Source organism: Petaurus breviceps, unplaced genomic scaffold (genome assembly GCF_028583685.1).
Source record: "Petaurus breviceps papuanus isolate PSGF00001 unplaced genomic scaffold, PetGlider_PUasm1.0 138, whole genome shotgun sequence".
NCBI classification, from domain to species: Eukaryota; Metazoa; Chordata; class Mammalia; order Diprotodontia; family Petauridae; genus Petaurus; species Petaurus breviceps.
This window is the reverse complement of record NW_027185694.1, coordinates 2,618,292-2,630,650: the sequence shown is the minus strand read 5'-3', so window position 1 is coordinate 2,630,650 and position 12,359 is coordinate 2,618,292. Positions and strand designations below refer to the sequence as shown.

Here is a 12,359-nt window from a genome sequence, read left to right as displayed (position 1 = left end):
TTTTATTGTATGCATTTAAAAATATCATTCCGAGAAGGGGTCCATAGACTTCACCAGACAGACTGCCAAGGGGTCCAAGACACAATAATTGTTATAAAAATCTTAAGTAAAGTTTGTTTAAATTTAAGGAAGTTAACTGGAAGAGAAAATTTTAGGGAGCCATATCATAGTACCTGACTTCAAGTATTTAAAGTACTATCCTATAAAAGGGGGACTAAATTTTATTTGCCTGGCCCCAGACAGAGTTGGTATAATTTGCAGAGTTGCAGATGTAAGAAAAAACTTTTTGAAAAAAACACACAATTAGAGGTATCCAAAAGTCAAACAGTCTTCCTCAGGAAGCAATGTGGCTCCTCCCAACCAAATGTTTTTGAGCAGATTCTGGATGGTCACTTTCTGGGGGAGGTTAATGGAAAGGATTCTTATTTGGGTGTGGATTAGATTAAATGGGCTCTGAGGTCCCTCCCACCTCAGAGATCCTGTGAATTTTTTCAGTCACAGCAACTCATAAAGACCATCTACTCCAAGCAGCCTGTGTCATTGGAAGGGATAACTATACCAGTGATCCTTGAAGTATTTGTCCCCATGAGTAGCTCCTAATTAGTACCTATCAGAAGTTTTCCAAATCATCCGTCTATCTGTGCCAGAAAAGCACTTGGGAAACAGATGCCTCCATAAGAATTTGACAGCTCTCCATTCCTTCCACCACCACAGTCTTAAAACCGATGCAGTCATATTCTTGATGCAGAAGGCTTAACAGCTCCATGTCCACATTTGCAAAACCTGTCCTTAGCGGCTACTGACCACAATAATATTTTTTTTTCCTGATCCCTTTGACTACAGATCTCATTTTGCACTCTGTCACAGAGGGTCATCAGCCTATCACTCACTGCTGTGAAAATCACATTAGATTCTCCACCTGACCAGTTCTAAATGTACTCAGCACCATTTTTAAGCCCCCAGAATCCCTTGCCCAAGGTCACATAGTGACTTCATTTCAAGTCAAAGCGACACTTCCAGTCTCCTCAAATACACAGTCATCTTTTTCCAGGGTGGATCCCACCCCTACAAGAATGTAAACTCCTTGAGAAGAGACTCAAGACTTATCATTTTGTCTTCTTGCTCTGTCTGGCATTTAAAATCCTTGACAACATGGCCCGTCCACATCTTTGAAGTCTCCTTACAATACCCTACGATACAGTGAGTGGCAATCGTGCGGCTCCTCACTCATGACACTCTACGTACGGACTCATGCCTTCCAAATGGCTGTGAAAACGCTCTCCCTTCTCACCCCTGCCTCCTGGCTTCCTTCAGTTCTCAGCTCTGTTCACCTTCTGTAGGAGTTCTTTACTGGTCTTCCCTACTGTGAGTGTTTTCTCTCTGGGATCATCTTCCATAGTTTCTGTATTTGTTGTGTGTGTGACACATGGATGCTTCCATGCTCTGTCCCCCATTAGGATGTGTACTCCCTGAGAGCAGGGACCATGTTTTTGCCCCTTTTTGTAGAATGCCAGGTACATGGTAAGCAAGCACTTAAGAAATGCTTTTTGACTGACTGATTCTCCAGGGCCTTGAATATTTGCTCCTGTTCAGTTGTTTTTCAGTCATGTCCAATCTCTTCGTGACCCCATTTAGAATTTTCTAGGGAAATATACTGCAATAGCTTGCCATTTCTTTCTCCAGTTCATTCGACAGATGAGGAAACTGAGGCAAACAGGATTAAGTGATTTGCCCAGCATCACTTTACATCATAGTACACATTACATGATAGTAAATGTGTGAGGCCAGATTTGAACTCAGGAAGATGAGTCTTCCTGACTCCAGGTCTAGCACACTATCCACCATGCCACCTAGCTGCCCAGGACTTAAATACTGTAGCTACTTAATTAGTACTTGTACAAACGTTAGATGAAGGGCTAGGACCCCATCCTGGTAATCTTTGTGCACAGTATCTTGGATATTGAAGATATCTAATAAATGTTTATTGGCTGGAATTGAGTTGAAACAAAATGGGGTTTAACTTGACAATCAGCTTTCTATATTGCCTCACTTTATTGTAGCTGAACAAATGGTGTCTTTTGTTCCAGTTTAACTGAAAAATGCTTGATGCTTCCTTCAGCATCCACAATGCGCATATTCTATTTGCACGTTAATGTTACATTATGTATATGTATATATACATAGATATGTATGCGTTGCTAAGACTAAGAGTATTCCACATGGACAAAATGCTTTAAATGAGTTTGGCAGCATTTCAGCTAATGCCACATGAAAGCTTGGAGGCCCAAGATGCATTTCTTCTGAAAGCCACTGCAATTAGCAGCCAACCAGACAATGATATCCAAACTATGTAGACCTAATAAAAAAGCAGAAATAGTTCAGCTCAGACTCTCTCTGGAAAATTATCATTACTATGTCCAGGAGAAGTCAAGAGATATGATCCTGAATTAACTGCAGTCAATCTGCAAAGTAATGATCTCTCGTGATTCATTTCTTTGGTATGTATATTTTTGATATAGAATCACAGAATTTTGAAATGGCAAGAGACTTTAGAGATCATCTAAGAAAGGGATACTTAACTGATGGATCCCCCTTTGGCAGAGAGATGAAGCCTACAGACCCCTTCCACCAAATGAAATAATATCTGTAAAGAACTTAGCACAATGCTTGGTACATTTCTTAGCTGCTCTAAATAAATGCTTGTTTCCTTCCTTCCATCTCAGAATAATTTTTAAGTGCATTTAATAAGTAGTAATCATGGTGGCTAGCATTTAAAGTGTTTTAATGTATATAAAGCACTTTACAAATATTATCTCATTTTATCCTTACAACAATCCCAAGAGGTAGGTGCTACTATTATCCCCATTTTACAGATGAGGAAACTGTGGCAGGTAAAGGTTAATAGACATGCCCATGGTCACACAGCTAGTCAGCGCCTGGAATCAGATTCAAACTGGGGTCTTCCTGACTCGAGGTTCAGTACTCTATCTACTTCATCACCCCAGTGTACATAGGAGTACAAAGGCAATCAACTATATTGAAATATAGTTATCAGAAACATGGGAAGATCTATATGAACTTATATAGAGGGAAGCAGAAGCGAGAAAACAATATATGCACCAACTACAACAATGTAAATGGAAATAATAATGACACACCAAAAAAAATCAAAAGCAAATGCAACAAAATTATAAAGGTCTGTCTAGGAAGGAGGTCCACAGGTTTTACACACTGGACATGTTTTGAGACTTTCTCAATATACCAATCAGTTGCAATACTTTTTTCCCTCTCTTTAAAAAAAAAATTACTATTTGTCATATGGTATGGCTCCAGAAGAGGGGAAGGAATACATGGGATACTATGGTGATCTAAAAAACAAAAATCATCAACAAAAAAATTTTTAAAAAAGAAATACAGTTAGCACAATATTTAATTAAATATAAATAATATTTGTTTTTCTTTAATAAATTAAATAAAATAATTTTATTAATTAAATTTAATTTGTTAAAAAATAGTTATCAAAATATTTTTAAAAAACAAATTCATAGACTCCAGGTTAAAAATTCCTGTTTTAAGATTGTACATCTACAACTAAAATGGATATCAGAGGCCATAAAACTGAGAGCTAAGGAAATTAAGTGACTTTCTCAAGGTTGAATTGCCAATTAGTTGGCAGAACCAGGATTAGAACCTAGGTCCACTGATGAATGGTTCAATTCTCATTCCATTCCTATCACATGGCTTCTCCATGAAGCCACCAAGCACTGGCTGAGACCTCAAAGAAATGAGACAACTAGGTGATGGCTCTTAAGATATTTAATATATCACGAAGGATATCCACAAAGATGAAATCACAAGTCACAACATGAACTAATGATAATCCATCAATAGGATGAGTTGTTAAAGGAAGAAATAGGGTGTTTGTGAATATAAATTGGATCTATGTAAAATTCCGCAAGTGGGATCTTTATAAGCTCTAATGGTTAGTTTTCTAACATTTGTAAAATTAGTGTGTGGCCACATTTCCACGTATTTGCTTAAAGTACCTTCCATTAAATAATTGGTTAAGTGACAGAAGGAGTCAAGAGTCTTTAATTTCCTCATTTAGCAGAATGGGCACTGACTTTGGAGTCAAAGGACCTAGGTTCACATTAGTTATGTTAGCACCCAAAAGACCAGTTAGGACCGTTATTAGGGCCTTATTTATGAAATAAGGGAGCATGAGGCTATGACCTCAGTAATCCCTTCCAGGTCTAGACCTATGATCTATGACAAGGCAATGAATTAATACTATGCTTTGAATAGGATGAGGGCTCTACAAACATTCTTGTTAAATAACTTAAAGAAAAGTGTTCCAGCTGTCTCTAAGCCCACTAGAGGGCCGAATTAATATTTGACAAATACAGGTTAAATCCCAAAATGACAAACTGCCAAGAAATTAAATTTATTTTGTTCGTCCTAGAATTTAGCTGTCTAGAATTTTTTTTAATAAATAGATAGATTTGGTCATGGCTTGGATATCTGCTTACTTTACTATACAGAGACTTGTTATTATAATGCTTATGTTGAAACATGATTTAGCCTGCATGGTGGTTCTTGTTTTTTGGTTTTGGGTTTTTTTTTAATCCTTCAGTGAATAGGAGAAAATAAGAAGGAATTAAGTTCAGAAGAGATTTCTGAAAATAAGAGGAATATTCAAGGCTTAGAGTTAGCTATCATAGAATCAATTCAATTTAATAAACATTTATTAAGCTGTTCTTCAGTTGTCTGCAACACTTCATGGACCATCCTGTTCAACGGGTTTTCTTGACAAAGATACTGGAATAGTTTGCCATCTCCCTCTCCAGTGGATATAAAGGCAAACAAAAGTTAAGTGACTTGCCCAAGGTCACACAGTAAGTATCTGAGGGCAAATTTTAACTCAGGTCTTCATGACTCTAGGCCCAGCACTCTATTCATCTAGCTGCCTCCTTTATTAAACATGACACTATCCCATTCACAGGCAGTATGGTATGAGAGACAGAAAGTTGGCCTCAAAGCAAAGAAGAGCCGGGTTCAAGTTCTACCACTTCTGATAGAGAAGTGACCCAGTTCAGAGACCCTGGACAAGCCACTAAACCTCAAAGTGCTCCCAGGCAATTTTATAAAACTAAGTTAAAGAACACTGTGTCAAACCACACAACTAGAGAGAGCTTCCTCACAAGTAATTCCCTGTATCAATGAATCACAGATCCAAACTAAAAAAAAAAAACTAATGGGCATTAGACACATACACATACATACACACACACACAGAATTTTAGAGCTAGCATGCACCTTAGAGATCGTCACACTCTACCCTTTCATTCTAAAGATATGGAAATGGACAGAGACCCAGACTCAGAATGATTCACCACAGGCCACATAGCTAGTTGGCATCAGAGCCATCAAAGTCCCCAGGTCTCCTGACTTTTCATCCATTTCTTTTTGTTACCCCAACCTACTCCCATTATTCATGACTAAAGAGATAGGCTAAAAACCCCTATTGATGAGCAGAAATTATTTAAACAATCAATAAAATATCTACTGAGTAGCTATAATGATGTCTAAGTCCCTATGCTAAGTTTCCTATTCAACCAAAAATCCAAATCTCCAGGCAATACCCACAGCAGACATGAAGTACCAAGCAGGAGACCTCAAGCAGAAGGACAAATAGGTATTTACCATTCAATACTCCTTCTTTAGTCCTCCTAATATAGTCTTGCTCCCTAGTCTATCAATCAATCAAAAGCTTTTATTAAATACCTATTATGTGCCAGGTCCTGAACTATGCCATGGCTGGGTACAAAGAAGGAAACAATCCCTTCTTTTAAAGAGTTTACATCCTAATGGGGGACAAGCATATCAGATATATACATATATATATGTACACACACATATATATACATATATAATAGGTAAACAAGTATATAAATATTATATTATGTATATTTACTCACATATATTATATTATGATATATATCATACGTAAGTATTGTCAAATAAATACAAAATAGTTTCAGAGGTGAGGCACTAGCAATTCAGATAAAATATGGAGCCAGTTAGAAGGCAATGCTCAAGATAAGTCTTGAGGGAAGATAAAGATTCTAGGAGCCCGGGTTGAGGAAAAAGGACCTTCTGAGTCACAAGGATGGGAAATGAAGTATCATAGGAAGAGAACAGGCCAGTGTGATTGGATCTCAGAAAGCAGTCTAGATAGAGATTAACATACGATGAGTCTAAAGGTTGAGGGCAAGTTGTACAGAGCCTTAAATAAGCTAAACAGAGCAGTTTGCATTTTTTTTTTCAGAGAAGCAATAAGGAACCACAGAAATTGATTGAGTAGGGGAGTGAAATGGTTAGATCGAGGGTTTGGGGAAAATCCGTTTGGCAGCTACATGAAGGACTGAATGAGGGAAATATTGAGAGAGGAAGATCACGTAGGAAGCCATGGCAATAATTTAGCAAAGGGGGAGGAGAGTCAGAGGTGCGGTCTCTGTGAAAGTAAAGAGAAGGGGTTCGTGTGAGGGATGCTGGGGAGATAGTGTTGGAGTTATCCCTTCAAAGGCTCACCTCTGGAAATCCTTCTTCTTAGCCTCAGCTTGTCCTTACTTTCTCCAAAGCTTGTCCCTCTAGAAGTGACTATTTCTTGTTGCTGTTGTCTCAGTCATGTCCTACTCTTTTTCGGCCCCGTTTGGTGTTTTTCTTGTCAAAGATACTGGCGTAGTTTGCCATTTCCTTCTCCAGCTCATTTAACAGGTGAGGAAATTGAGGTAAACAGGGTTAAGTGACTTGCCCAGGGTCATACAGCTAGTAAGTGCCTGTGGATGGCTTTGACCTCGGGAAGAGGAGTCTCCCTGACTCAAGGCTCAGGGCTCTATCTACTGAACCACCCAGCTCCCCAGAAGTTATACCACTGCACAAATCTAGGAGAACTGCTGACTCTTTCCAACACTTAGACTAAACATTCACAATCACAGAAAAATGTTTACAGAATCAGCACTTTGGATCCAATGAAAAACATACTACAGTATTCGGGATTACACATGCCATCTAGTAATTAACTGTGATGCTTCCCAGTGAATATGCCCAGTAAGGTGCTTCCCTTTTGAAATTATTCATCGCCAAAGCACTTCTTCAACAACAAACCTTTCGAAATAAGCATTTTTAAAAGCTACTCTTTGGCTAAATAAACAAACTACATTCCTGATCCTACACTAACCTGTGATGTGTCGGGATGAAAAGATCACTGACAAAAATATGGCCAAATCATCAGTTCAATGACTCAAGAGCTCAATGGACCTTGGATATCTTCTAAATAAGAAATTTTTGACATGGAGTCAGTGAAACTGCTGTTCTGGATGCTTTGGGATATATACAAAGATGTATGTGTGTATGTATGCATACATATATACATATGTATATCCAGGGTTGAGGAACCTGCAGCCTCGAGACCACATCTGGCCCTCTAGGTCAATCCAAAGTTCACTGAACAAATCCCCTCAATAAGAGGATTTGTTCTGTAACAGGTATACATACATAAATATTTTGATGACCGTATTTGAATGTAGTCAGTTTCCCTTATACTCCTATGCATTTTATTGTATAACATTTAAAAGCATTATTCTGAGAAGGGTTCCATAAGCTTAACCAAATTCCCAAGGGGTTCTGGTCTTCTCCAACACCTTGATTTTACGGATGAAGACACTGAGGCACAAGGTGATTTGCCCAAGATCACACAGGTGCTAAGTGGTTGTTGTCCTTCGTTCTCAAAGAGAACCAAAATGACATCACCATGTTGGGGTCATGGTACAGTGTGTCCAACTGGGCTGATCAGACCAATATGAGCTGGAAAGGCTCTACCACAGGTCAGGCACAAATAGTCCATAGGAACATTTGGAATGGAGATGTCTCTAAATATGTACATTTCAACAGGTGTTGAGCAGAAGAGCCAAAATGAACACTAGACAGCACTCAAGGAAAAAATTTAGTGTTTTATCTTCCTTGACTCTGACTTAGAGAACTACCCCAAAAACTATTCCTTGACCTTCGGCCCAGCAGTTCCACCTTGACCCACCACACCAGACTTAATTCTGGAGAATAAGTGGGGGGGGGGGAAGCAATCAGGTAAGAAGCATTGATTTTAAGCAGATGCTAAATGCTAAAGAGACAAAGAAGTCAAGATAGTCCCAGTCCTCAAGGAGCTCACATCTAATGGGGGAGACAATATGCAAAAAACTAAATACATACTAGATATATACAGGATAAAATGGAGATAACCTCAGAGGGAAGGCAGGAAAGGCTTGCTGGAGAAGGCGGAATTCTAGCTGAGGTTTGACAGAAGCCAGGAGTCGGGGGTGATGGGGGGAGAGAGTACCAGGCATGGATTATAGTTAGTGGAAAAATGTAGTAGGGAGTGTCTTGTGAAAGGAACGGTAAAGTTTCATGCACTAAACAAATAAGGGCCCTTATGAATGATTTCATGTCGATCACTGCTCTTTTCAGCAATGTAGGGAAGTGGAGAGGGCAGTCTAGTGGGGAGGGGGGGGGCCTTAGACCACAATACATTCTTTAATTCTTCAGATTATCCATTCTTGAAAGGAGCTTGTTAGGACAGCCTAAAAAAATCATCACCATCATCTCTCCAGTTTCTCTATCCAACCTCGTCCACCTATATTACCAGTTTTCGACATCTTTAATTTTTCCTTTAAAAAAATGCCCTGAACTCTATAGTTTATATCCTCACCACCATCCCACTTTCTCCCAGTTCATCACCTCTTTTCCCTCCATCCCCCAGAACCTAGTCCATAGGAGTTCATTTAAATAAACTGTACGTTTTTTTTTTAAATCCAAGATGCTCACTCACACAGAGAAGACAGAGAGTATTTCAAGGATATTACTGTCCCTGTGCCACCGTGCAGGCCGTTCAATTTTCCACACTCATTAGAGCTAACTCAACAATGGCCCTGCCAGGCTGACTTCCTTAACAGTGAACTACAGTAAGTAGTGAAACATGTGTCTGCAATCTCCCACTGTTCCTGGACAGTCTCCAGCATCAGGTGCAAGATCAGTGAGAGGTTCTTGATACTGAGGGTTACTAAACACTAGAATAGGTCCCTAAAGGAGGCTGGAAGAGATCTTGGTAAACATGTCCAACTTCTTCATTTTACAAATGAGGGAAAGTCAAATTACTTGTTCAAGGTCATAGAATCAGCTAGTACTCTCAAACTCGGGTCTTCTAGCAACTAGTTCAGTGTTCTTTCCCCTCCTAAAGTTTTGGGAGTTTTGTTTGTTTTTTTAAAGGGGCAAAGGGGAGGTTTTCATGCATCATAGATGAGAATGAAAATGGACCTTCCTTCAGAGAGGAGTGTGTAACATATAAAAGTTGTCTTACAAATCTGTGATTCTATGAAAGAGAAAAAAAAGACAAAAAAAAAAATGTTAAACCTTCCCAGGCCCTTCTAATGATAAGAAACTTGTTCCTCTTCAAACCAAAAGGAAAAAAAAAACCTTTTCTTTGTTTAGTTAAAACAAATGGAAACTTCCAGGGACTTCTGACTCTGACAGTTAATCTCAACCCCTGCTCCTTCAAGGTTATTAGAAATTCTCAGAGCATTTTTGTGACTTTGTGATCTTGAAGCATAATTGGGATTCACTTTGATTCTTCTTAATAGGCCATACAAAGCTTTTCTGAGAGAAAGGAAGATATCCCAAAGATATATGATGGCCGGATATTCTGAACCAAAAAATCAGGATATGTGATCTAATGTTTTTTAAAAGTCTTTTTAAAAGGCTTCTGTTGAAATAAGGATTATTCTAAAATATCCTGAAGGTATGGCCATAATACCCTAAATCAAAAAAGGAGTCCTAGCAACTCTAAAAAAAAAATTGTAAACAAACAATAGTCTTTGACCTAAAATTCTATTGCCTCATTTTCCAAACTCTTCTGCAATAAGAATCTTTATTCTTTGCTAACTACCAGGACAGCAGGAGCAGGAATAGAGGCCCTGCTTGATGTATCCCGCAGAGTCAAGGAAGACTTATGGCCTTTAAAGAATGTTTTAGCTCATATTAGAGTAGGGGGAAAGAGGGTTAAAAAGCAGAAAATTCCTATCAGTTCTTTCAGAAACAGTCCCCAACTAACTGTGTTTTCAACAGCTGCCTTGCCTTAAATCATGTGCTTCCATTGCACACGTCAAAGCAAAATGCAGAAATTTAATCTAGCTATGTCTACCAACCATCTTTATGCTGAGTTGGTGGTACCATAAAAACTAATTCTATTGGTGCCTTTATTATTTATGAATATTATACTGAAAGCCAGACTCCTCCAAGGGCATCAGGAGTGGCAAATAGGACCCCGAGATTAAACCTGGACTATTCTTTGGCTTCTTAAAGGGAAGCACTTTTCTGCTACAAAGTGGTGAACCAGTTCCCACAAGAAACCCGAGGAACGCTCTTTCATTCAGTGTGTGCCCAGCACACCAGAAAGGGGTTTGAATGGAATAGTATGTTTTGCATTTTCAAAGTCCCTTCCGCGTACACCAGCATTGTGTAGCACTCAGAGAGGAAGATCCCTGATAGGGAGAAAATGTTAAAAGGTGCTGCAAATGATGCCTAGGAAGAGGCAGGGTTCTTGTGCATGGATGGGGCAGCCTCAATGAAGTAGGGTCAGGCTGGGCAGAGGTGGACACACACATACACACACATGCATCATGGGGCCTTATTCTCATAAGCCAAAAATGCTCCTTAGCCCGGAGATTGCCTCTTCTTAAACTTCAGCCAGAAAGAACTAACTGCACAACTATGCACAACCCCCATCCCCACCCCCAGCTCACGGCATCCAAGCTTCCCCGGGCTCCTGGCGGCGGCATCAAACACTCCTTTCGCAGAAACACCCAGACGTGACAGCTCCTCTTTTAGCAACAGAAGTAGCGTGCTCTCCCGCACCCTCCCAGCCTGGAAGGAGAGTCTGGAGCTCCCGGGGGCTACCCGGGCGGGCGAGTGCACACCCTCTCCACTCCCAGGGAAACTTCGCTGCTGTGTGTGCACCCCAGGAGTAAACGCTACGGCGAGGGCGAGTGAAGGAACGGGACTGGAGACTGGGAGGGGGCTAGCCCAGGAGGACCGAGGCACGGCTGCAAGGTGCACGGCTGCAGGGTGCACGGTGAACAGGCGTCCACGCGAGCTTGGGGAAGGGCGAGCTGGAAGTTAAGTTCAAGTGCACAGAGCCCCGGAGAGACTGGACGGGAAGGGAGGAATGCCCATTTCTCGGGCTGCTCGATAGCCCGTGCCCGCTTGCGGGGAAGCCCACCGTCAGCAGGGGCAGGGGGCCGGGGGAGAGAAGGGAGCCTGTGTGAATGAAAGTGCACCTTCCCCCCGTCAGGCTGGCAGAAGAAGCGGAAAGGAGGTGGAGGGATGCCGGAGAGATGTCCGTGCTTCTGGAGGGAGGGGCGCGTGCAGGTGTCCGTAGGAAAGGATTAGAGGGCGGAGGGGCCCGGGTGGGCAGGGAGGGTCATGCCACATGCACGGCAGTCAATGCCCTGGCTCTGGATCTCCCGAATATGGCTCCCACATTAGAGGATGGGGAAGCGTTAACTCCAGCAGGAGAATCGCCCCCTCCCCGTTTCTTTCCCTTTTCCATCTCTTCCCACCCTGACCCTTAGCCCAGAGCCCACCCATCCCCATTCCCACCGCCCTCACCTGGATCTGGCAGGAGATTTCGGAATCGTCCAGCAGCCGGATGGTACATTTCATCTCCTGGCTGAGCGATTTGATGCTCGAGCTCCTAAAGCGGATCATTTTCATCGTCCTCCTGCCTCCCCGCACACAGTGGCAGGAGGGGAACATACACCGCGGCCCCGGGGAGCGGGAAACCTGCGGGAGACACCCACGAGGGCTGCCGGCGAAGCAGCAGCGGCAGCGGCAGCGGCGGGAGGATGGGGCCGCGATCAGCCTCGGGGAGGCGGCGGCGGCGGCGGCGGCGGCAGCGGCAGCGGCAGCGGGAGAGGCTGCCGCTGGCCAGACATGCTGGTAGTGAGAGCGATGGCTGGTGATTCCCTCCCGCCCTCCCTGCTTCCCCCGCCTCCACCCCCCCGGCTCCCAGTCCCTTCCTTCTCTCGTCTCGCCAAAGAGAACCCGGGCTGGTGACGCCGTCACCGAAACACACGCACACACGCTGGCAAGGAGAAAGAGAGGGTGGGGGGCAGTGGAGGGCTCTGAGGACGAACCCGGGGAGAGAGGGAAGGGGGGGGAGGGAGGGAGGAGAGGGAGAGAGGGGGGAGGGAAGGAGAAGGGGGGAGGGAGAGAGAGAGAGAGAGAGAGAGAGAGAGAGAGAGAGAGAG

The 12,359-nt window shown here is 42.3% G+C and overlaps 1 protein-coding gene across 1 annotated transcript in view; it reads right to left on the bottom strand.

Annotated features, from left to right (window-relative positions):
- Positions 1-11,972, bottom strand: part of FRMD3 (FERM domain containing 3) — a 348,473-nt gene extending 336,501 nt beyond the window's left edge. Inside the window, exon 1 of the mRNA XM_069105383.1 lies at positions 11,719-11,972. Coding sequence (XP_068961484.1) covers positions 11,719-11,865 — 147 coding nt within the window. The 5' untranslated portion in view covers positions 11,866-11,972. The remainder of the gene's footprint in view (positions 1-11,718) is intronic.
- Positions 11,973-12,359: the final 387 nt, after the last annotated feature.